The following is a 25,682-nucleotide window of genomic DNA, read 5'->3' on the forward strand; positions in this document are numbered from 1 at the left end:
CTTTGAATATCAATCGTCACCGTACCTCCGGATCGTAGTGTTTAACAATATGAAGGTCAAAGAAGTCGTCCTCCTCCTCCCCGCTAAGTAATGCATCCAGCCCACCGGCCAATGGGGCTGAAAGACTGGACTGGAAATCATCAGCTGGAGGGGAAAACAGACAAAAGAGAGCAGGTTCAACCAGACGTCAGATTTTGCCACATTTTGAGCACAAACGACAGTGAGGAACAACGTACCACTGAGATCCAGGAACAGGACAGGAATGTGTGTTTCCATTCCAGGGACAGGGACCCTTTAGAGACACAGCACCGTGAGCACACTGACCGAACACCTGCTTCATGATTCAGAGGGGCTGACAGCTTCCTCCACTCATCCTGACTAGTTACAAAGCAGCTGTCCTCAAGCAATTAACACCCAACTAAGTGGATCTGATGAGCAGAAAATTAGAAAGTCTACCTCTGAACATTTCCAACCAGAGCTGAACAAAATAAGAGTGATCCAAAGACTTTTACCTGATCATTCACTGTCAACCATGCGAGCAGTTACATATACATCGCTACACTGTCAAAGTATTAATGTTTTGTTTTTTGGATTATGAACATCTTACAAAAAATTTATGAGAGAATAACTTTGTACGTTAACGTTGATGTATTTAAATAAAAGTAGCAATACCACAAAGTAAAAATATGCTACAAGTTAGTACATAAGTATAGTATTATCAGCAAAATGTGCTTAAAGTATCCAAAGTAAAAGTACCAATTATGCAGCGTAATCCCTTTCAGTGTGTTATATCATTACAGACATTACATGATTGGACTGATGAGGAGATCATTTAACTACTTTGTAGAATATTTGTGGTACTTTACCCACAACAATGTGTCTTATATTATAAGTTTCTTATATATTTTGGATGTATAATCTTTGGAAACTAGAAACTATAGCTGTCACATTAATGTGGTGGAGTAAAAAGAACAATATTCTCCTCAGAAATGTGGTGGAGTACAAGTATAAAGTAGCAAAAACAATTGGTACAAGTACCTCAAAATTGTACTTAACTATAGTAGATAAAATGGACTTAATTGAAAGAGTAGTAGTTCATTTCCACCACTACAATAACAATAACAACAGGCTTTTACAGCTTGAAGGTGGGCTCTTAAAGCAAACCTTTCCTGGATAGAAAAACAAACAAACAAACAAACAAACAAATAAAACTTGTTGTAGCAGTCAATTTTGCTTCACAGGCCCGCACACTCACACGCACACACACACCTCTCCACCGGCGCTCCAGGGATGCCGCTGCCAGCCGATGGCACCAGAACGGCGTTGCGTTCTTCGGTGAGCGTCAGCCGACACTCCAGCAGCTGGGACTCCCTCTCTACATCGTCCTCTGACTTATCTTCATGCACACACACACACACACAAAGAAGTGAAAACCTCCAAAAATAGTGATTCATAAAACATACGTTGATGCAGCTTTTTCTCATCTTGAAGGTGGAGGGTTTTGGATTGAATGCAATCAGGTATGGATAACACATAAACAATGTGACACTATGACTCTTATGTACATTTTTCTGTATTTCAATAAATTATTCACACTTTAAGAATACACAGGAGGGATGAGTGACAGTTAATCATCCTATGTCTGATTTAGATTTTTATTCTAAACTGGACATAGCGTACTGTAACTACCTAGTAGTTCTAACAGCTGCAGCCTGTCAGTGCAGACATCAGGGGCTAAAGACTTATGATCACTGTCAGCTAAACCCTAATCAATTAGTAATAACTGCAATACTTCCCATTCAGCCACACGGCTGTCCTGCTGGAAGTGCTGACACAGAGTCTGTATTTGCTTCATTGTGGATTATATTAATGGTGACTCTGACTGTACATCGCTGCCACTTGCTTATGAAAAATGAATGAAGAAAAGCAGCACTTGTCCTATGAAATTATACACTAGAAAATACATTTTAATCAACAGAATATGAAAAGGGAAGAATTAAGTACCGACTGGTCTTTCAAAGCTGAATTACACTGAGCAGTGGGAGGAAATGACATGTTGCCATAAAAAGTGCACACTGACAAGAAAACAGATGACGGGAAATATTGCAGCTATCAGTCATTTCTGCTGCCTGGCGACTGTACCTGGCTTGCAGACTATCTTCTGTAGCTGCTGATCCAGATACTCCTGCCTCTGAGTGAGAGTGTCCAGCCACTGTTCCCTCATCCTCTCCAGGTCTTCCTCCTACACACACACACACACACACACACACAGGCAGAGATACATACACACATCAGCTGTAGAAAAACACAAAAAAGACTTTTTGATCTTACTTTGCAGAAGAGAAACACTCCCCGTGTTTAGCCAAGTGCCTTCCTTTAAAAGAAAACTCTGACGCATCCTTATCATTGATCATCTACTTACTTGGTAGCTGTCCATTTCTTCATCCCCGCCCTGAAATTTTAATTGAGGGAGAAACAGTTAGAGTCAAACAAGAGATAAAAATGGTGCTATTTAAGTAGGAGAGAGGGAGTCTGAGGAAAGGTGGCAGGCACACAAATTCATCACACGCACAAAGCAGGCATGAAAGGCAGAGATCAAGGTTGTTCAATCAAAAAACACTCTTCCAACAATTTTGTGACTAAAATCAACAACTGATAAGATTCCCTCCTCACCCATTGTGATTCGCTGCCTTTGGAGGGACGCATCTGTCTGATCTTGACGTCTCCGATGGTAACAGAGAGGATGGAGGCGGTGATGAGGGGCATGGTGCCTGAGTCCGGTACTGAACGCACCTCCACCTGGACTCGACGGGACTGACCCTGGACGCACAGGTTCACATGAGAGGATAGTTCTGGATTTCTTTCTATGAATGTTTTCCTCACAGATATGGCAATGGCCACACACTCATGAAGCCAGAGAAACGGAGGTTCATCTGTTCTTTCAACTGTTCACATAATCGTTGTAATAGCAGAGACGTGTTCATACTCAAAAGAATAAACCACAAATACAAATAAGAAATCTACAAACAAACAAAGATCCATGATACCTGTCGGAGCTGGAAGATTCCTCCTGTGCGTACGTCTTTAGCAGGAAGAACCTCTACAGCCGTGAACTCTCCGGCCTCATTCAGCTCCATCAGCTGCACCCACAGCTCGAGCCGGCGGGTTACCTCGCTCCACCTACAAACACAGCATGGACACACCTAAGATCAGAGCTTAAATACCTTCATATGTTATGACACCTGGTATTTGTTGTTGATATTAATGTTTTCGTGGATTGACCTGTTGACCTACACTTGACACTCAAGCGTCACTGATAATATGAGACTGGACATATCTAAAGCAAGACTCATAGCCTCATACTGAAACATGCTGATGATACGACTTCATCAGTCGTTGGTTTAAACTATTATTACCTTACAGTTCATGTGGCCAAGGTTTATTTTCGGAACTTTTCTAGTGAGCTGGCACATTCAATTGTAGCTGATACTAATTATATTGAGATGTAGTACATTCATATAAGGAGTGTTACTGTCCCATTATGGCAAATCCGAGCAAAAAAAACAAATTTGTTGTGAAGTAATCCATGTAAAATTAGCAGTGTTTAAATAGCAGCTCAGAAAATGTCCGTTACTCCTCTTAGTACAAAATAGGCGGCACACTTGTGTCTTATGTACTAACAGACGAAAGAATAAAATATGATTACACACAGTACTTCCAAGTCCTACAAGAGACAAACATTTATAACGGCATACCATCTGGTTAACAAAGCCTCATTTTCTCACTTTTTTAGAACATGCAACATCAGAGAGAATGGCATAAAGCCTGGAGCATCTGCAGCTAGCAACTCTCACCCAAACTTTGTGTGTCCTGTGTGCTTTTTAAATCAGCTTTGATGACTGTGAGGTTGTGTGTGTGTTTGGGTCACTCGCCTCTCTCTGAGGGATCTGGTCTTGGCTTGAATCACTCCGAGGTCCCACAGCGCCAGGTTCCTGCGATGGTTGGCCTGCTTGTGGCCGTACACTTCAATGCCCACCGCCCCCTCGGCCAAAAATTCCCCAAACTCCTCCGACACCGGCACCGACAGCTCCTGAAAAGTTAGTCAAATAAAGCAGGATTGTTTTCTCATACTGACAATCATCTCGATCGTTGTTTTATTATCCCTTCATGGTTGTTTACTTGCAAAGTTGGTTTTGGTTATTGGTTAATTTGTGTTGTTTGTTTCTCAAATTAAATTGGTGAATGTGAGAATGGTGAGAATGGTGAATGGGGTGAAGGCTGTGAACTGATTTGGTGTGTGTGTGTTTGTGTAACATGGAAAATTCCACAGAGAGCGTTACCTTTGCGCTGTCAAAGACCACAGTGCAGTGAGGGTCTCTGGAAGTGGAGGACGAGGTGGATGGCGCCACCTCTGGAGCGATGAACACCGGCTCCTCCTGGCCCCAGAAGTGGTACTGACAGAAGACGAAGTTGGACAGGTGGCGAGGCAGACCATTGGCCTGGAGGATTTTCACCTGGGAGAGAGGAGACGAGGAAATGCACTCACCGATGCAGATAATGCTGACCAGCACTACGACTTCTCACTATGGTTGCTGTTGGCTTGAAGTTGCGGAGCAGACATTCAACCATACAGAGGATTCTTGTGTATTTTAAGTGCCTAACAAGCTCACTTTAGAAATGTGTTGGTCTGTTAAACTTCATTTTAGTTTGGTTCTCTCCTAAAGTCAAAACATTATATTCTACACACAGGGAAAAACGCCTTAGGTCAATAAGTAACATTTGCAAAGACCTCCTGACGTTGTTTTCATTTCATTTCATCATCAGAAAAACAGAAGATGACCAGGATATGAAGCCGACCTAGAGTTAATTAAACTGGTGGCATTTCACAGTACAGTGAGCTGGAGAAACAACAATCTGACTGCCTGCCAGATCCATTATTAATCTGGAGCTATTCTCCCACTGGCAATACTCAAGTTACACTCACTTATACTGGACAGCTACTGCATGGAGGATCCTGACTTACTGTGCATGTTAGTGACAGGAGGTGCATGATTCAGATTATCAGGAGGGGTTTTCCTAAACATCTCCCTGGATCTGGATCGTTATAACTAAATCGCATGATGAACAGGTGAATGAAGCAACGGCTGCAGTCTCTCACCACACAGTGCAGCTTGCGCTCCTGTGGATCTCCGTCTGTGATGTTCTGCTGATCGTCAGATTGTCCTGCACCATCCTCCTCAGAGCCCTCTGTACCCCGCCACACTTCCACATGTAGCCGACCTGCCACCTGACACACACACACACAGACACACAAAGAGCAGCATAGTCTCACTTTCGGTGTCAGACTTTGAAAACTCCTGCCCTACACTATGATGGAGGGGAGTGCTAATGGCAGGCTTACACCCACAGTCTACATATGGCGAGTCAGACAAGGTGAGAGTAAACCAAAACAGTAAAGTTTGAGGGCGCAAAATTAAAAAAAATGAGCTGACAGATGCTAATTCTGTAATTGCTAATTCACTTTCAGTGTTAATCATATACATATTGCTTACAGCAGCTTTAAGTTAATTACTTTATCACCAAAACAACTGCTAAGAAGAACAAAAGAACAGGTGAATTTCAAAAAATAAACAAGGCAGGCTACAAATTGTACTACAAATGACATTTCATCTGAACTGTCCGTGTGTGTGTGTATCATCCAAGTTAAAGAGCCAACTCATCCATCGCACCCAGCGGGCTGTCCTACCTCTCCCTTCTGGTTGATGATGGGCACCGCATATTGCAGCTTGACGTCGTGGAACAGGCAGGCCAGGAAAACGTTGGCCACACCGATCAGACTGTGGTTCTCCTGTTCATCGAAGAACGGGTCGGCACGTTTGAAATAAGACCGCATCACCTGGAGGACAGAAGGAGTGAGGCGGTGTGAGACTGATGAACAAATCAACTGTTTGACTTCAGGGTCGTGCTAAACTCTCTTATTATTTCTCTTAAACAAACATATTTGACCATGTTTTATCTGCATGTTCTTTGTTGTCACTCTGTCTATATTGTGTCCTTTTAAGCATGTCATCAATCAGGGATGTAAAATGGCATAAATGAAAGCAAGTGGATACATTCTGACAGACATTAACTGACGTATCTCTACATATTGAAACTAAATAAAACAGTAAATGTTCAACAGATATTTATTTAATTCATTAATCTGATATCTGTCTGTGTGCCAAACAGGCTCTTATCTCTTTTCACTCACAGGATTGTCCTCATCAAAGTCCTTCCACTCCTGGTAGAGCTCCCTCATGTCCACCAGCCTGTTCTCCATCTTTTCCAGAGCCCAGATCTGCTTCCCTTTACCTTTACGACGAACCTGGATGGCCGGTTCACTCAGTACTGCATCACGCTATCAAGAGGGGGAAAGAGAAAACTGCTTTTTATTCACATTGGCCTGAAATTGTGAATTGTGTATATTATTTCACTTATATTGATGCCATTCTTTTTCCAAACCAATCTCTGGGAGCATACCAATTTTTTTCTATAACAAACGTCTTTTCCTTCCTACTGCAGAAACTGCTTTACATCAATTTGTGCAGCAGGTGCAGTAGTGGCTTTGAGAAGGCAATTAAGGTACTTTGAAGCCTTAAGCTTCTGACTGAAGCAATTAGCATCAAAATTCATACCTCATCTCAGAGTCCAATCTGAAAATACAGACGTGATAAATGTATTTTAAATATATGTATCATGTCCTCACTTCCTGCATTACCTCTGATATCCAAATCCACTTCAAAATCCTCAGAAAAAGATGGTCTTTATAACTCAGAACTTGCCTGAGAATTGTCATATTTGCAGAGTTTCTTCAGTATCAAAGTAATCCAGCGATAGTCTGTACAAACATGCATACATTGCAGACAGGAACTGCTAATAGCTAAAATGCCAAAATGGAGTCAGTTACAGTTGTCCCAGTTTGACTGGGGGGGTTGGGGGCACAGTGTCAGAGTCTGAAAACTCCTGCACTACACTATGAATATCAACTTGCAGAGATTTTAAAAAAATCTTAAACTTAAACTCACAAGTACAATGTGTCAATCAAAACGAGTGTCTGATACTTCGACATCTTGTTCCTTGACTATTTTGATGATGTTTTTTTTTTTTTTTTTTAATGTGTTTCTCAATGTGTTTATCAGCCGACCTTCCTGTTGGCATCCAGGTTGGCAGCCGGTATCTGCAGAGTGACCAAGTACTCTGTCCTCTTGTTGAGCTCCTCGGCTATGAAGCCGGCCTCCTGTGCCAGCAGGTTGGCCCGAACAATCTGCTCCTTCAGACGCCGCAGGCTGCGAGTCATCATTGCTTCTCTGAACCACACAAACACACACATGCAAGTTTTATCAAGCGTCTCTGAAATCTTTTTCTCCTTCAACAGGGATCAGAACTTTGACATCATCCGGCTGCATCTCACCTGTCCTCGCTCCAGCGGCGCATGCGTTTTTGGGAGCTGGGAGACGTTATAGCAGCCGCCGCACTGGGCGGCAGGCCCGTCGGGTCCAGGAGGTGGGAGGGTTTCTCAGGAGTCAGCCGGCGGCGGAGCTGCTGCAGCTCCAGTTCGTACATCTGCCTCTGCCGCTCCAGGGCGCAGCGCTTCTCCTCCTCGTGCTGCCTCTCCAAGGTCTGCAATACCGACTGCAAGGGATCTGAGGTGGAGGAGGAGCCGCCAGGAGATGGACGGATGGAGGAGGGAAGAGGAGGAAATAGAGAAGGATTCTATGTCATTATCCTTTCTTGTAAAGTCAAAATTTGCACATATATGAACTGTATCCTAAATAAAAATTCTGTTCACACCCAAATAAGATGGAACTGCTTTACAGGACTGCACCCACAGTGGGTCTAAAAGTCCAATATTTACCTCATTATCTCGACTTTGGCAAGCAGAGTCTTCTTGTCAGAGCATTGCAGGCTTCACACAACCAGAACATTGTGGTAAATATAGGAGATTGTGGGGTAAATATTGATCTTGTGGGCCCACACTGGCATCATTTGGGGTCTAAATATTTGGATTATAGCAGAAGCTGTTTGGAGTTATTTGATGGACACCCTGTGCTTTTGATAAAGCTGTAAAAACTGGCCTGGTTAACTGAAAGGACAAAGCTGTTCTCTAGTTGTCTTAAATCAAACACAGGACCAAGACAAACAAACAATCAGTTTTTTTGACAACTATTGCCTGTGTAACCAACAGTTGATGGAACTTGTTCCTCTGTGCCATAGAGCTTCATTGTTGTCATTGTTGCACTGGGTGACATTTTCCTTCATTATAATGACCACACACTGTAATTTATTGTCATTCCAATAAGAGTCATTCCAACACACACTCTCCATCATCAAGGAAAAATGTTAATTTGTGCAATACTGGTCAACCTGCAAAACGAATGACAATCCCATTACTGTAGCTTTGACTGTGATGTTAGCATGCTAACAGACTCTGCTAAGATTCTGAACTGGTCAACAGTACAACATGTCAGCATGCTACCACTGCGTCTTAGTAGCATGGCTATAAACACTTAGACTAAAAAAGTATTTTTTGTGAGCCATTTTTTAAAGATTTACAACTTAAGGGAAAGAAAGGGATTGGGGTGTGTGAGTGCCACAGACAAGGTAGGGAACACACTGTTAGGTTTGGTCTTTCCTGGAACTCTTTGAGTTCTTTTGCTGTCCCACAGACAGACATGAGGTAGAGGTAAAAAAAAAAAAAAAGTTTATAGGTTTTCACTTGCACGTCAAGTATTTTTAGATCATGCAAACAAAATCTAAACATTAATAATATTTAGCATTTATCCTATCTGGCAGCCTGGGCTGTAAACTGAGTTTAACGTTCCAAAAGACTAGTTTACAGGTGACTGGATGGACAGTCCAGCCAACAAAGATTTAAATTGTAGACATTTTCAGCTTTTAAGATCACTTTTTTTGAGAGGTTCATTTCTCATGGCACAATAAGTGCAGTTAACTGTGTAAAATGCTGAATAATGCTCTGTCACTTTATTTACCACAACCGCCAACCTAAAAACAAGCTCCTCGGCTAAAACACATCAGCATGTATTTTACTGTACTCTATTAAGTAAACGACATGATCATCTTATTTCTTGGCTGAGGGCACCTCTATGATTATTTGACATTTCAGTCTGACTCACCGTTGTTGCCCATGCCTTTCATCATGACTTCGGCCTGGGCAAACTCATAGCCGAAGCTCAGCTCACTCGACACGTCGCTGGACGCATCCGCGTCCACCTCCAGCTGGTCGGTACTCAAACACGTCTTCATTGCAGCACCGCCCTCCTCATCTTCACCTCCCGCGTGGACCATATGCCTCGGCAGACTGATCCTGCGTGTGTGCATGAGTAGGTGGTGGTTGAGTGTGGATGTATGTGAGAAAGTGAGTGAAAGAAAGAGGAAGTGCGATGCAGCGAAAATAGGAAGAGACACAATGAAGAGCTTGCGAATACATGTAAATAAATGCTGTCTGAACACGTTAGCGTTAGAAATCAAACACCACGCAGATGTAGATTCAAAGGCAACACTCTGTAGGTGAGTCAGACCTGAAGAAGTGGTTGTTTCCCCACAGGATTCGGTCTCCGTGATGAATCTGGACTGGACTGGTCACTGCAGCACCATTCACACATGTTCTGCAGGTGGAAAAAACAGCACAACATGAGACAACATGAGATGAGGAAAGATGACACTTTGGTCAGTGGTGGAAATACAACCAACAGACAAGTTGCTCAGATTCATAGTTTTCCTATTTCCTATTAGATACTTCCTGATTTTCCTATTTTTAAGCCAAGTTTTACTTCCCTCAAAGTAAGGCATGAAACAAACAGCATCCTTTAGGTAGAGAAACCGAAGGTATCGTCATCATTGGTGAGCTGTTTGTTAATTTTGTGAAATATGTTAATATTCCTAGAGATTTACTTAAAGCAGCACTTTCTGGCCAGTTGTGGGCAGCTGTAAAAGCTATAAACACAACACTAAAATAAAAAGCCATTAAGGCGTATGGCAAAGAGTTGCCTACTGAGCACAGCAGCATGAGGGCCTTGAGACTGAAAAAAACCCCTGCAAATTTAGAGGGTGTAAAAACAAAATAATGAGCTAAAATGGTCTGCAGAGCTAAGGGGAAGTGTACAGTCAGGTGATAATTTTCTGTTACAAAATATGAGAAACCAAAATCATGGTGCGCTGAAAGGCACACCATGTGCAGTTGGAGCAAACAGACTTGCAGTATTTTTCACTCAGGTTGGGTACACACCGAGCATTGCGGTGAGGACTGAGCACCACGCCGTTGCCCTCTGTGATGTCGATGACACAGTGCTCAGCTTGGATGGCCATCCCACACAGCTGGATGTCCTGCGAGTTGGCTGAGCCCACACGTGTGTGCTCCTGGACACAGAGGAGAGGTGGTCACAAACTGCTGAACATGTGTGCATGGTTCACTGAACAGCACTGGACTGTACGTGCGTGTCCGGTACCTTCAGGTAGTAGACCAGCAGCTCGTTGAGGGCAGGGTCAGCGTTAAGGTTCACCAGGAAACACTTGTCGTCCACCACTCGTATTCCAGAAGACTGCAAGGAAATGCCCAGACTCTCCAGCTGCCTCTGACGCTCCTACAGGAAACATATTGCATATTTAATACATGAACTGTTCATGGACTATTCTAACTTTTAGCTACCAGAAGAAAGAAATGCAAGGGTAAAAAGAGAGGGAACTGAGCTGAGATTACTGCGAAAATAACCTCCAAATGAATGGACAGAAACAACAATCTATTGAAAATGACTCACAGTTTGATTACGTGTCTATTGAGTCTACTTGTTTCAGTGTAGGAATCAACAAATAAGTTAATGAAGTTCTGTTGAAGTATAACAAGAATGAGAACATTTTTACTATTGGTCTCTACAAACTGATGCACAGAGTGTATTTGTGTGTGTGTGTGTGTTACCTGTGCAATAGCCTCAGTCTTCCTGAGCTTCTCCTCCCAGGTGACTGTCATTTCTTGGATCAGCTTCTCAGACTCCTCCAGCCTCTCCTTCAGCTCGGGGGCCTTCATAGACTGAGGGTGACAGAAGCTGCATTACACTCTCCACACATAACTGGGTTATTCACAACACTTGCACAGGCTAAACCAGGCTGAGGTAATCCAAACCTCCGCCTCGGTGAGCTGCTCCCTCAGTTTTTCCACTTCCTCTCGAAGCTCTCTGATGATCCTGGCGTTGGGGTCTTCGTTGACGACGGCGTGGTTGACGATGCTCTTGGCCCTGTCGGCGTAGCGCAGGGTGGACAGCGTCTCGTCATAGTTGTCTGCAGAGGGGCTGATGGTAGCCACCATGGCAGTGCGGCTGTTCCCTCCAAGACTATCCTGCAGGTAGAAAGACAGCTTTTACCTCGGTGACAATCCCAAAGCAGTCACTTAAAATCTCACACTGCATTGTGCAAAATAAAGAAAGTTCACTGTTTTGGTCCATTCAAAATTACTAAATGTGTGAAGAGCAGATGATTTATGAGCATACTGTGTTTGAGGGGGATCAGGGATTCTGCAAAGGCACATTTAACATTATTAGAATGCTACATGGAGCCAAATTAAACACTAATTTAAAAGCCCCAAATTAAAAACTCAAAGCTGACAAAAGGGGCCTTTTTTGAACAGAGCAGAGCTAATGAAAATAATCAGCAGAGCCTTGAAACAAAACGGGCAGAACAAAAATTCACAAAAGAAAGTTAATTACTCAGAGACTTTAAAGTCCAGTTTCTTTAGATACAAAAAACATATCATACTACAAGCATGTTGTGTAAGTGAGTGGGCGTGCAGAGCAAAAGGAACTGAAGATGAACAGAAATCATTGTCCTGTTTGTCTGTACGGGAGTCTCAATGAACAAGCTTGGTTATTTTCTTCCACGTACCTTGAGCAGCCAGGTGAGCACAGAGTCTCTGTAAGGAACAAACTTGTTCTTGTTCTTCCCTGCTCCCTGGTCAGCCAAGGCCGAGATAACTAAACCCAGAGTGCTGAGAGACCTGGAGGGGGGGGGGGTGTCGGGTGGAGGCATCAAGAGGGGAGTACATAGAGAGGAGAGAGGGATGTATTTATGGGACAGAATGTAAAAAACACCACAAATCATCAAGGCAATTCAAAAAAGACTGATGAGATTTTAGTCAAGCTCACACGACTTCAGTTTACATATGAGGGGAACAGTATCGTAAGGATAAGCCAATGAGATGAGCAAGGTTCCAAAAAGACCAAAACCAAAGTACGATCAAGAAAAAACTAAACACAATCCCAGCCAGCAATCCTCTCTGCCTGGTCACATCGTTTAGTTCCTGGAAGTAAAAAATTGGATCACTGAGGGTTAGAAGTCTTTAGCGTCGTGCCATGTATTTATTTTCTGCTGACTCACTTATTGATGTTGCTGCCTTCTTTCAGCCGCTCCCCTGCCGCTCCAGTCTTAGCGGCCCGCTCGCTGCCAGCCAGATCCACCAGACTCAGCTTGCTCACCTTCTCTCCACTCGTCTGAAATGGAGACACAACAACACACAGAAATATACCTGACAGCATTAAACTTTACTTCCAAAAATCTTTTCCAGTCATTGCAGAGTGAAACTTTACTGAAGGCCAGCTGCAGCTGTGGAGATTTATAGCTGATCTTTGCATTCACTGAAAGTACATTCTGTATATCATCAAAAACTACAACCAAAATACTACTGAAATCATCATATTTTAACATTTTTTGCAATTAAAAATATATATACAGTTGATTATTAGCCCCCCTATGAAATCTTAAGTTTCTTCAAGATTTTTTTCACAGAGAAAGGAATTTTTAACAGAACATTTCTGAACATACTATTTTTCATTAGAAGGCACAAAATATTTATATTTGCACACCAAAACTTAATGATTTAAGAAAAAGCTAAAAATGACCAGGGACATAATTATTAGCCCCCTTTAAGAAATGACCATTTATTAAGTCATCGCACAGCCACTTTTGTGCAGTGATGTGCTTCAACTCCACAGGTGATGTGCTTCACGGTGATCAGGTGAAATAGGTGATTTCACTCAACAATTAAGTTAAAACATGGTATAAAAGCCTCAGTATGGGTGATTGAGCTGTCAGTTGAGAAAGCACCATGCCGAAAATGAAGGAAATCAGTTTGGACCTGTGAAAAATAATTATTGATGCACACAAAACAGGAGAAGGATATATAAAGCTATCCAAGCGTTTCCAAGTGTCAAGAACTGGAGTGAGAGGTATAATCCAGAAATTCAAAGACAGCCACACGGTGCAGAACAAGCCTGGCAGAGGTAGGAAGTGAACAATTTCAAAGACACTGGAAAGAAAACTAGTGAGAGATGTGTCTAAAGACCCCAGAACAACTGCCAAGACACTGGTGAATGACCTGGACACACAGGAATCATAGTCTCTAAGAAGACCATCACTAGAGCTCTGCACAGGAATGGACTGCGAGGTTGCAAACCAAGAAAAACTCCACTTTTGAGGAAAAGACACCTTCAAGCCACACTTAAGTATGCTCGGGACAACCTGGAGAAAGATGATTCATACTGGTAGCGTGTCTTATGGTCTGATGAGACTAAACTAGAGCTCTTTGGCCATAGAGACATGGTTTGGAGAAAAAAGGGACAGGCATTTAACCCAAGGACCACCGTCCCCACAGTGAAACACGGTGGTGGGCGTATTATGCTGTGGGGATGCTTCAGTGTGTCTGGAACTGGAAATCTTGTCAAGGTGGAAGGACTCATGAATAAAGAATAATATGTGGAGATTTTGAAAGAAAACCTTAAGCAGTCAGCAGTAAAACTGGGTATGAGTCGTTGCTTCATCTTTCAACGTGACAACGATCCTAAACATACATCTCTCTTTGTGAAGAACTATCTCCAGTAGACCAAGGTGAATGTAATCAAATGGCCTGCACAAAGCCCTGACTCAAATCCAATTGAAAATATGTGGGGTGACCCTAATTGACTATTAGAATGTGGGGGGCTAATAATTTTGACCCTGGTAGTTTTTGTGTTTTGTGGAATATTTTCACTTCTGTGTGCAAAATAAAACAATGTAAGCATCCAAAATAAAAGTAGGATGTCTAAAAAAGCTGTGTTAAAAATGTGTTGCTCTGGTTAAAGGCACTTGGGAAAATCTTGAAGAAACTTAAGATTTCATAGGGGGCTAATAATTTTGTCCTCAACTGTATATATAAATAAAATAATAATAATCATCATCACCAAGAGAAAAACTGTATGATTTATACAGGTATGTCAATAAAAGTGGGTGTCAACAGACATGTAAAAGAACTATTCTGGGAAAGTGAATGATTCTTTTTAAGTTGATGCTGAGTGTGAATGTGAGTGTGTCTTACCCCGGACTGTAAGTCCATGAGTGTGTGTGTGAGGATGATGTTGAACACAGCGTGGGACCTGCTGCTCTCTTCATTCATATTTGTGGCTGCCACTGTGCGAGATTTATTTCCCTCTGACATCAGAGACTCGATGTCCTGTCAGAGACACAGACGCCACAAACAGACACGTACATTATGAGATAGCTTGTTCCCCTTGGCAACACGACGTGATAAAAACGAAACGAAAAAAGAAAAACAGAGCGGAAATTAGACATTGCTCATGAAGTATTTTACGAGTACCTTGTAGCTGGCCACAGCCAGGCGAGACAGGCCATCAACATAAGGCCCAAAAACGTTGTGTTCTCTCACTCTCAGCGCCTGTCGACTTCTGCAGAGAGAAGGAGAGTTATTAATGGCACATCCGTCTGTCCAAATATACTTGTATTTTCTCAACAAATGCAGGGTCGTGCACATGTGACTCCCTGTCTTAAAGTCATCTAGACCAAACAGTTCCTCACCCTTTGGGGTCGAGCAGGTCTCGGACCTTCTCGTTGTAAATCTCCATGTAGGAGACCTCCACAGTGAAGCTCTCTCCTTCCCAGGCCTCCTGCGCAGTCCTGCTGAACAGGGAGCTGCAGAGCCGAGGGATCAGACCAGGCTGCTCCGCTGAACCCATCATGGTGTACGACTTCCCAGAGCCTGGAAACGCAGAGTTACAGTTTACAAATCCAGACAGCAAGCAGAAAACCAACCACGCAGCGTTAAAGAGGGAATAGGGAGGAAGGAGGAAATACAATCCGATTCAGTTCTGCTGTCAAAGTACAATTAATAGAGTCAATCAACTGAAGCTGAACATCCGCAAGACCAATGAGCTTGTGGTGGACTACAATGCCTCTAATGTGGAAAGCCAAAAATTCTAAAAAGTCCTTTGACTTTTCAGATTTGAAGTGTCATCACATCGTCATTTTATCCTATGAGACGTGTGTGGAATTTTGTCATAATTAGCCTATGAATTCTTGAGTTACTGTCAAAAATGTGTTCTGTGAGGTCACAGTGATCTTTGACCACCAAAATCTAATCTGTTTATCCGAGATTCCAAGTGGATATTTGTGCCAAACCTGAAGACCGTTCACGAGAATGGTACGCACGGATGGGCGGACTGAACTTGAAAACATGGCTGGCCCCAGCACGGAGGAATAAAAATTAAAAGCTAATTCAGAAAAACGGTCTCTTCATGTACATGCTTCTCTGTCTACACATGACACATTTCAGTGATTTCAAGCTGTGGAAGTAATCATACAGTAAATTAACACAGATCTGGAGAGTACTGCTAATGATTCTGCTGTTCACATGATTATAAATAAAAAGATGTTCCACAACACCTCCTAAGCTTTCATGCAAATTCAATACAGATAAATTAACACTCCAGAAAAAAAGGTGTCTGAGAGCAGAGATTCAGATGAGTTATTAGACACCCTCAATTAAAAAGCAAATTAAACTGAATGTCGAGACACATGTTCAGTCTGAGAACGTGATGAGATTCACATTTTGGGTCTCCAAGTGAATGGCATGTATGTTAGAGAGCTAAGGTGATCCAAACTGACGTCTGAAAACACAAATTTATGGATGTAATGTATAGAAACAGAGTTAACATGAAGCTCATGCTTAGAGTCAAGTCACAGCATGAACCGGTGGCAGTCTGTGCTCTGAAATGATACAACTCAGCAGGAAGGAAATCATTACATTTGAATCATTTCTACCACCTACAGCTCAGGTGGTAGAAGCACTAACTGCACACTCCTTTAGCAAGACACTGAACTCCAAGCTGCTCCCTGTGTGTGTGTTTGTGTGTGCGCATGTGTGCATGTGCGTGTGGAGAACAAATGTAGGTCACCTTGGACACAAAAGGCCTGACAAATGCATGTAATATAATGAATATAATTGGTAATAATCAGTGAAAGCACACCAGAGTCCATCACCTCTAGCCTGGGTTAGTGGCACTTTCACCTGCTACCACAACCTCCAACCCCTCAGGATGCCAAAACACACCACTGAGTCTGTGCCTTGTGTCTGCAACATTAGATGCAAAATCCACTTGTAGTGCACTGGGATCCCAAATTGCCAGTAAAAATTATCTGAATCTATCATTTTTTCTGAATATTTTCTTTTTTTTTTTTTCCCTCATTTTGAAAATCCATCGTAAAGTTGGGTCATGATGAGCAGGTGTCGCTGAACTGAAAATGTTTTGATGGGTAATCTTGCTAGAAAACAACTTGCCCTAACTGGAAATGGCTTAGATCTTGAATCATGCACCTGACAACACACCTTGCTGCTGACCTTTTCAGTGCTGCTGCCTTTAATAAAGCAATGAATGCCATATTAGGATCAAAAAGCTTGTGAATTAATAGACCTTTCTCACAGAAGTTTGACTCGTCATAGCAGGAAAAGCACAGCTGGGTCCCATTGACCACGACTGTCACCTGTACAGAGGCGTAAAAAAACACTGCCGGTGTGACTGCACCTTCACTGAACTTAATATCCTCAATATTAGTGTAACAGTATCACTGTGCTATATACTATACCTGCATTATTACTACCAAGGGACCGTAATTCTGATGTTTTCAAATCTTACCTGTCTGTCCATAAGCAAAGATGCAGGCATTGTAGCCCATGAAGGCGTTGTCGAGCAGACTGTCGCCAAGGCACTGGAACACTACATCCTGACCTGAACAAACACCAGAAAACACACGTTAACATCTCAAAGTACAGACTGCAAAACTTCCCAGACAACTTTAGAAAGACACAGAGAAGTACAGAAACACTCTAGTGGGGCTCTTCATATCCAGACATGACTTACTGTTCTCTGCAAGAGAAGACTGACAGCCCAGAATAGACATGGTGGACATTTTGTTCAGATTCAATACATCTGACACATGCTGCTGAATTATTTATACCCCTCACACTGTTGGGAAACCCCCTGGCAATGGTTTTGTTGTACCCCTCTACAATATATAGGACCACAGAATCAATCTGGAGGTAAACAATGCGTAACTCTTCATCAGGTCCCCAGAACACTCCCTTTGTTCGACTCCATAAATAGTTCAGAATATCAGGAAACATTCTGTCAGGAGATAAGTTTCAGAAATGAGTCACCAAGCAGTGAAGTTAAACTAAGCTAAAAACAGAACACACCACATCAAGTCGGGTACAAAGCACAATGACACTGTGGCAGTGTACAAACCTGCAAACTTGTCCTTTTGGGATTCATCCATTGACCAGAAGCAGTAGTCATACGCAAAAACCTGGAGAGAACAACCAGGGTACAGGAGAGTGGATTTAAACTGAAAACAACGACTGCCTGGATACCAGACAGAAAGAAAGAAAAAGGTCATGCACAGATGAACGAGTGCAGTGCAAAAAAACTTTGTAACTATGTAACTTTAATTTCAATTTCATTTTAACTTTGATCGAAAACACGATTTAATTTAACACTCACCTTTGGCTGACTCCTGGGGGCAACAGAGAGAAGAAATACAAATAGCAGTTAACCACAACATGAAAAAACCAAGCTAACTATTAACTAACTATTCTAAATTTTACTGTCAGTCTTTCACAGGCCTGTGGATTTACACATCAGAGGAACGTTGCCAGGGCTCAAACAGGTGAAAATCTTTATCAAATGGCAACACTGTCAAGACCAGCAGTTTTCATTCAGCTGACATATTAGTGCAGGTAAAACTTTCTTTAAGATTCAGAGCAAAGCAAAGGAACATGTGCCCTGAGCCCTGAGGCCTTTTTAATATTCACTTAAAGTCAGCTGAGTCCTGATTCAGCAGAACTCTCACTTCACTTTCACAGTTACAGACATTCACACTTGGAAGCTGCTCCGGCAGAGGCTGTTAAAGTGAGGTAAGCATTACTGCTTAATGTTTCCCACCAACATTTTCCCAGCCAGTCTGGACCATCGACCCTTTGGTCTCAAAACTGCTTCTCTAACCTGTAGGCGACTGGTTCCCAACCTCGGGGTCCCAAGCTAATTTTAGTTGGTTGCTAGACAGCTCTGGGATAAGAAGGAAAGAGCATGTCCATTTTACAAATGTACTATAATGTCTTTGTTTCAGGTTCATATCTGGTCTTTGCCTCTTTTTCTCGTGAAATTCTTAGTATTAATAAGAGTAATAGTTTTTAGCCTCCAGGAATCCTCTTATTATCAATTGAAACAAATGAGGCAAAGTGAGAGGAGAAAACCAGTTTACTGGCCCCCAAAGCCAGACTTATGAAGTGACATTTCTCATTTGAAGGGCAACAAGCTCAGCCAAAAGTAGGAATATCTTACCATTTTTTCTCTCCTTATCTCAATTTGAGTTCTTTAATATTATTTAGTCCAATCCCATATTTATTTGTACTCTTCACAGGGTCACATCATCTCATAATCAGTCAATTAAGCTGACACAAGAATGGCCTTTAATGTTTGCACCAGGCTGCTCAGATATGGTTTGTCTCTCTGGATGAGCAGTGACTCATTAAAATGAATAGCAAGTCAATGATGTGACCTGCTGTGTCTTAACAAATACTTCATGTTCACTAGCTGTTCTGAGGCATCTCACAAAAGTACAGCTAACAAAGCAAACAACACAGCAGTGCAAAAACAGCAGAGCGAGCAAATACTTCATATCTGACTTCACTCCAGGTCAAAGTCAGCAGAGTAAGAAGTGAGAGTTTCAAGGATACGGAGTCAAAGGTGTTTTAATCGTTGCAAGGCTTAAAAATCTGTCAAGGTGACTAATCCTCTTTGGCTCGTAGCGAATGAAGTGGGGAATGTGACCTTCAGTGTCCCCGAGACCCCAGCCAAGGCTAAATCTCTGCATTCTTACCAGAGCACCTTAAAGGTCCAGTGTGTAGGATTTAGGGGGTTCTATTAGCAGAAATGGCATATAATATATATAGTTATGTTTTCATTATTGTATAATCACCTGGAAACAAGAATCATTGTGTTTTGTTACTTTAGAATGAGCTCGTTGTATTCGCAGAGGGAGTGGGTCCTATTCCACAGCATTGGCCATGTTGCACTGCCATGTTTCTACGGCAGCCCAGAACAGACAAAGCAAACACAGGCCCCAGCGAGCAGCTTTCACGTTTTTCGCATGTATTGCGGCCTCGGTACGTTCTCCTACATACTTGGAAAGGGAGGGGTGAGGTGAGGGGGTATTCAGCTGGTTGTAATGTGCAACTTCACTGTGAGATGCCACTAAACCCTACACACTAGACCATTATAGCACTGTCACTGCGTTTTAGGTTCGTCTCACCACAGCTGACAATAGCGTCCCATGCATCATTCAGCAAACACATCACCACATTCCAGTGAGCAAATGTCAAATTTAATTATCAAGGATGTTCCATGCTCCAGTGCAGCTTCATGGTGTCCATCACCAGAGCAGTGTTCATGTTAGAGCAAGTTAAAGTCTGATCCAGTTATGATATTCCATAAACATTGAGATTAATATGGACAGTAATGCTCACAGTGCCCTTCATATCTAGGACCATTTGACTGAAGTAATCCACAACCATGAACCAATTATGTGTATTATGTGAATGAATATCGGACCTACATTCATCAGGTGGCCAGAAACCCGACTTCATATAAATGATAGTGTTGCTTCACGTCTGCTGGGTGTTTAATTGGCAACTATTTGCTAAGACATTTCCCATATAAACTGTGAATGTGATATTTTGATATATGTTAATTTGGCAGTGATGTGTTTACAGCTTTGCTTCCGCTGCCTCCAAGTGGCCAGAAAAACAGCTACAGCAGCTTTAAATCTGAATTCAGCTGTTTGCTGCCTACTCTTGATGGTAGTTTTACTATCCCACATGTTGAAAATTTATTTGTGGTGGCTGCCCACTGAGGCGGGTGGTGCTACAAACAGCACTCAACACTAACACCATCTAACAATTGTGTCTGAATGCGACATTCTGGCTGAGTTTTCAAGCAATCTGCATTTTCAAATGCATTTCCATGCAGCCATTTAAAAAGAAGGAAATATTAACGAGAAAAAAACTGAATCTTTTTGGCAAATCTTTTCGAGTTAGCCACCCAAAATGTGAAAATGTGGGAAACACAGATTGTTATATTTGTTTATGCTAAAATCCATCATACTTCAACACAGGCACCCAGTCTCCAGGGAAGCCCCCTTTGAAGTGCAGTACCTTACACAATTCAAAACACACAGTCTTCACTCAGGCAGAAATATCAATTTGGGGTTTAAAGAAAAAGGCTGCAAATTTAGTCATGGCCACACACATGGGGGGCTGTAATGAAACAAGGCCTCCCTATGTGAGACTTGGCTGGTCCATGAAAGGGCAACATTAAGTCCTGTCCTCTCCTGGGCTGGCGAGGACATTCCTGAGATAACTGGCAGGGCCTCGCAGCTCCAAGGAGTCACTAACGGAGAGGAGGAGGACGGTAGGTCAACAAGTCTATGACCAACAACATACAGCCTCACACAACTATTACAGATTTAAGCGGTCTGATAATACACAGCTCTTTGGGTGGATGGTCATATACTATAGATTGTGAACACACAATCTCTCCGAGTCAGAACAGAAAATAAGCAAACATTTGTGATGCCATAAACAGATAAAAAGCGAGGTTCTTATCAAACCAAGTTCAGAGTAAGAAAGGCGGCTTCCTTTTCGAAACGTTATTCTGCAGAGGCTGATACATATTCCTGCAGCAATTCAAGGTCTGTTTATAGCATGTGCAGTAAAATGGGATCCATGAAACTATAGTTTTACAGGCCTGCCGCAGCTGCTATTGGTAGGCTCCACAGTTATGAAAGTACACCCAAAGCTTTATTATTCTCTACCACCTTGAGGGTCTGACAGCCTCTGCTGTATTCCAGGTTGCAGCTTCCAAGGGTGCCGTAACATATCAACACCCCCTGAGGCTCATGCAGCACTTCAGTTAAACCTGTCAGGCAATGAGCTGACTCAGCAGAAGCCTTGAGGAATTGGCTGGTGAATGACTCCCCCAAGAAACAATGCTTTTCTCTAACGCTGATTATGCTCATAATAGAATACCGTCGACTGGGAAGCTAATCAAGAGTGCCTTTATACAGAAACTTTCCAGTTAAAAATACTTGCTTACAAGCTGCAGGTTTACTTCTCCCACTTGTGCTGCTCTGGGATCAGTGTGTGAGAAGTGCTTCTCTGTGTTGCACTGAGCCGGTGAAACCTGTTCACAATGATCCCCAAAGGGCAAGCATACCGCAGCTGAAGCATGTCCGGGCAAAAAATACACACACAGACACATTACACACAAACAAAAAAATGCATAGGATAACTATCAAATATGAGTCTCTCTCTTTCTACAAAGAGTGAGATTCATACTCCATGTAGGGGATTGCCCTGAGACATTTACTGAAAAAGGTAACCTGAGAAGGGCCCAAAACCTTCAGGGGGGTATCTGTGCACCTTGCTCTGACTCAGTGCCTGGCTGACAGTAAGGTGGAAGGAGGACTGAACTAGTCTGACTACAGCAAACGTTTATGAAAAACAAATGACACATGCCTAGTGCCACCTTTTCAAATTAACCCAATCAATTAATCAGTCAATCAACCACAACATCCCTTATTTTGCTGCTATGTTAATATACCGCACTGATGTGAGTTTTGAAGTCATATTAAACCCAAGATAAATTTCTGTACTGACAGGATGCATAAATTGTGACTCTGAGTCTTGAATTGGAATTTTTGACTGTCATCTCCTTTGTTCATATTCCTTTAAACCCTGGCTTGACTACCTGAGCAGGACTGAGCTGGAACAGACACGCCCTTTGTAAAGAGGGGAATGATGCAGGAAGGACCCAGAGGGAGGAGGAAGAGTGGAACAGAGTAGTAGAGGGAGGATGGGTGGGGTGAAGTTTAGATTTGAGCTTCTTGCAGGGAACTGGGAGCTAACCTGATGAGCTGGTTACAGTCTATGTGAACTCTTCTGCCAGTAATCCTGAGGGAATTAAATTTGTGGAAGTCCTGTACTGTAATCACAGTATGTGTACACACTTGAATGTGGCAAAACATTAACCTGCCACTGAATAGAATTGGGTTAAATTCCAGGTTGTTGTTCATCCTTGTTGCTATCCTACCTCGACAGGTGGGACGCTGTTTCAAACATAAATAAAAACAGAAAGCAATCATTTGCAAACAAATGGTGTTTACCAGCAATGGTTTTACAAAGTGTTCCTGAGCCCATATAGTAATATCCTTTATACAATCATGTGTTCACAAAGTGGTGAACCAGCTCCATCCTTGCTTGTGAACAACTGAGCCTTTCAACAAGGTATATGTCAAAAGATTAGCAAATCATCACATTCGGATTTATTTATGTTTGACACAGCATACTAAGTTTTTAGAATCAGGGTTATAGTATTACTATTATTACTTAATTCCTACATATTATGTGGCATCCAGTATTTCACTTAGAATTGCCATTCTGAGCAAAATGATACTCCATTATTCCATTAAAAACTAAATCAGATGAGATCTGCCTGAATTATTCCGCTGTGGACCCATAATGGTCACAGCAATCAAAAATGCACCCATGGCACATTAAAGCTACTTCAAACACCTTCTCTATCCACTGATGAAGTCTGTGTGATATGGTCGAAGCTCTGGAAAAGGATAGGAGGCGGACTTCGAATTGGGATTATTTTGTCAAACATCAGAGGTTAAGAGTGAACTTAACTTCCGAGCCAAAATGGACAAAGAGTCCCACAAGCCCTATGGACAAAATCATAACAGCCACTACGCTAACATGCCAACAGATGCATCTGACAAGTGAGCAAGCTCAGTCAGCTGATGAAGGCTGTGTGATGGTGTAGCCCAAGTCAAGCCCAAGTCCTAAAACTTGTGTTTAGAACTAGTGGCTTACTCAAGGCATTAACAAGTCATTGCATGTCCCTCACAAGAATCGGCTTTATTCATTTTGTCAAGTCCAGTCTAAAGTCACCAGAAGTCACCAGAAGTCACCAAGCCCAAAGCTCTACCAGAATCATCTAAAAAGGCAATGCCTTACAAATCATGTGGCTACCCACGGCAACCTCAATGAGGATAGCTCAGCACCAAAGAAATATTAGCAACTGCTACAGTGGAAGCAGAAAAATACATTTAAAAAGTAAGATGAAAAATGACTGAGCTTTCAAAGCTAAATAGTTTTACATTAAGCTGATAACATGATCAACTAGTGGGTGAAACTTTTTTTGCAGCTTACCGGGCATCTCCTTTGTTGATGTTAGTGATGGCTGGATGCAGAACTGTCTGGTTCCCCTCCATCTCCACCACACATTTTGTCTTGAGGTCTTTTTCTGGATTGGAACAAAAGTCAAGGAGAAAAGGGATGTAGTTTAGTGACACAGTGGAAAACATGCTTTTCTCTGCCATACGGGACCGTTGACAGGTGAGTTGGGCTTAATGTTGTCATTTTGGACCTAAAAAACGATGCAAATCATACAGCACAGAAGATAGCTTTGGCTCTGTTTAGAGAGCATTTATGTACTGGTCATCACAACTTTCCTGAGTACTCACTGACACAACCCTCACCACAGGACAACAGGTAGCATACACTGTGTGTGTGCCAGTTTCTCGTGATCATAACACGAACATGCCAACACGGAGAGGCAGGAAATAGTTTTATTGATGGTGATTCATCCAGGACTTGCCTGTGCAAACATTACAACCAATTCACTACTCCCTGAGCAGGCAGTAAGGAAAAGCGGGGTTGCAGCTTCTCTTCCTCATTCCTACCCACAGCAGAGGGTTTTTAAGGCGGAGATGGCCCTGAAACTTCCTGTTAGAGCATGAATTAGGGCACATGTGTTGTTGTTATACTTAATTTTAAAAAGCATACTAGTACTTTTAAAAGCCTTTGTGAAAATCCAATTGGAAAGGTGATATAATACATTAATTTAAAGGTAAGCTCAAGGAAGTTTGACACTTGAGTCTTGCTCAGCCTGTCAGAGATATTTAGGCCAGTGACGGTGCATACAAATGTCACTGTACATTCATTATAGTCCCTTCTCTGTCAGGATGTGATGTCACTGTCCCGTCCATAGTTTTCCATTTCCACTCCCACAGCACTTCAGCCAAAACCTTTCCAAAGAGGAGCAAAATAGGCCTTTTCAGAGGCTGACGTGAAAAACGAACCCTGTAAAACAGCGGAATGAGGCCTCTATTGTTTATCGAAAACTACAAATTAACGCTGGCTTCACAGTCCGAGGGCGCGCTGTGGCGCTCTTGGTAAGTCCCTTTGGAGCTGGGCTGAGTTGTGACACAAAACTTTGTTAAACCTGTGAAAAACAGACTAATGACTGGTCGCATGGTCCAACTCATAAATGCAGTGAGTGACTGTCACAAGGTCTGTGCGACATTGTACTCACCTCTCCTGTTCATGGGTCGCACGCGAACGGCGACCTTTACATTGGAGACGTTGAGGCTGTTGTCATCCATGGTGCCACCTGACCTGTGGCAAATGAATGAATGGACACAAGCGAAACCAGTTACGCTCTGTGCGCACTTCAACCAAAAAGTTGCATTCGTTGACATTTACGTTATCCATTATAAGCCTCATTTTCCCGAATTACACCTGAACACATCCTTTTATTTTTACACCGCAACTTCATCGCGCGAGACACAAGTGTCTGTAAATACGCACAGTCATACTCACACCCGACTCCATGTAGCTTGTAAACTTCCATGAATACATAACAAACTAAAGTGGAAAACTATATTAAGAGTGAACAAACCGTGTGAAAGACTGCGCAGTTGTTTCCCTGTCCGACGCCCACAGGCACCTTCAAGAACATACAGCAGCTAGCCGGGGACGCTAACGAGAGCTGGAGAACAGCAAACATACACAGAGGGGTGAAATACTTTCATAATGACCGCTCATAAATGTAACTGACCCCAGCACGATGTGCTGTGTAACCCTGGTTTCTATTTGTAAGTCTAAAACACACTTACAGTACTCAGTTCATTCCCTCCGGTCTTCCACCTGTTGCATTTCCTGAAACTTCCCACAGAGACCAGTCAAGCCATGTCAACTCGCAGCTAAAGGGATTTACTGTGAGATTTGGTGAGCTTCCAAGTCTTTCAGTCGCGCTCTCCTCCACACACGTCGTAATTGGTTTGAGAGGGGATTCAGCGCCACTGTGTGGACTCACATGTATTACAAGTCTGTTTTTTCCTCCAGTTGTCCAAAACATGACAAGAAAAAGTAACTAAAATGTCTTCCGTTAGTGTTAAATAAACTGGTA

The 25,682-nt window shown here is 42.5% G+C and overlaps 1 protein-coding gene across 2 annotated transcripts in view; it reads right to left on the reverse strand.

Moving 5' to 3' along the window:
- Positions 1 to 25,470, reverse strand: part of LOC121622318 (kinesin-like protein KIF13B) — a 36,674-nt gene extending 11,204 nt beyond the window's left edge. For both annotated transcript variants that reach the window (XM_041959262.1, XM_041959261.1), the window contains exons 1-32: positions 25,390 to 25,470; positions 25,173 to 25,262; positions 24,807 to 24,889; positions 23,642 to 23,735; positions 17,871 to 17,883; positions 17,616 to 17,676; positions 17,007 to 17,099; positions 14,893 to 15,073; positions 14,675 to 14,762; positions 14,396 to 14,530; positions 12,424 to 12,536; positions 11,932 to 12,043; positions 11,177 to 11,389; positions 10,973 to 11,083; positions 10,506 to 10,640; positions 10,286 to 10,416; positions 9,579 to 9,665; positions 9,174 to 9,364; positions 7,451 to 7,682; positions 7,184 to 7,346; positions 6,251 to 6,397; positions 5,747 to 5,896; positions 5,159 to 5,287; positions 4,341 to 4,514; positions 3,933 to 4,090; positions 3,048 to 3,180; positions 2,674 to 2,820; positions 2,423 to 2,452; positions 2,143 to 2,242; positions 1,270 to 1,396; positions 237 to 292; positions 26 to 144 (exon numbers count right to left, since the gene is read on the reverse strand). In XM_041959262.1, the coding sequence (XP_041815196.1) occupies positions 26 to 144; positions 237 to 292; positions 1,270 to 1,396; positions 2,143 to 2,242; positions 2,423 to 2,452; positions 2,674 to 2,820; positions 3,048 to 3,180; positions 3,933 to 4,090; positions 4,341 to 4,514; positions 5,159 to 5,287; positions 5,747 to 5,896; positions 6,251 to 6,397; positions 7,184 to 7,346; positions 7,451 to 7,682; positions 9,174 to 9,364; positions 9,579 to 9,665; positions 10,286 to 10,416; positions 10,506 to 10,640; positions 10,973 to 11,083; positions 11,177 to 11,389; positions 11,932 to 12,043; positions 12,424 to 12,536; positions 14,396 to 14,530; positions 14,675 to 14,762; positions 14,893 to 15,073; positions 17,007 to 17,099; positions 17,616 to 17,676; positions 17,871 to 17,883; positions 23,642 to 23,735; positions 24,807 to 24,876 (3,693 nt within the window). In that variant the 5' untranslated portion in view covers positions 24,877 to 24,889; positions 25,173 to 25,262; positions 25,390 to 25,470. The remainder of the gene's footprint in view (positions 1 to 25; positions 145 to 236; positions 293 to 1,269; positions 1,397 to 2,142; positions 2,243 to 2,422; positions 2,453 to 2,673; positions 2,821 to 3,047; positions 3,181 to 3,932; positions 4,091 to 4,340; positions 4,515 to 5,158; positions 5,288 to 5,746; positions 5,897 to 6,250; positions 6,398 to 7,183; positions 7,347 to 7,450; positions 7,683 to 9,173; positions 9,365 to 9,578; positions 9,666 to 10,285; positions 10,417 to 10,505; positions 10,641 to 10,972; positions 11,084 to 11,176; positions 11,390 to 11,931; positions 12,044 to 12,423; positions 12,537 to 14,395; positions 14,531 to 14,674; positions 14,763 to 14,892; positions 15,074 to 17,006; positions 17,100 to 17,615; positions 17,677 to 17,870; positions 17,884 to 23,641; positions 23,736 to 24,806; positions 24,890 to 25,172; positions 25,263 to 25,389) is intronic.
- Between the last annotated feature and the right edge of the window lie 212 nt (positions 25,471 to 25,682).

The sequence above is a fragment of the Chelmon rostratus genome, chromosome 18 (assembly GCF_017976325.1).
Source record: "Chelmon rostratus isolate fCheRos1 chromosome 18, fCheRos1.pri, whole genome shotgun sequence".
NCBI lineage: Eukaryota > Metazoa > Chordata > Actinopteri > Chaetodontiformes > Chaetodontidae > Chelmon > Chelmon rostratus.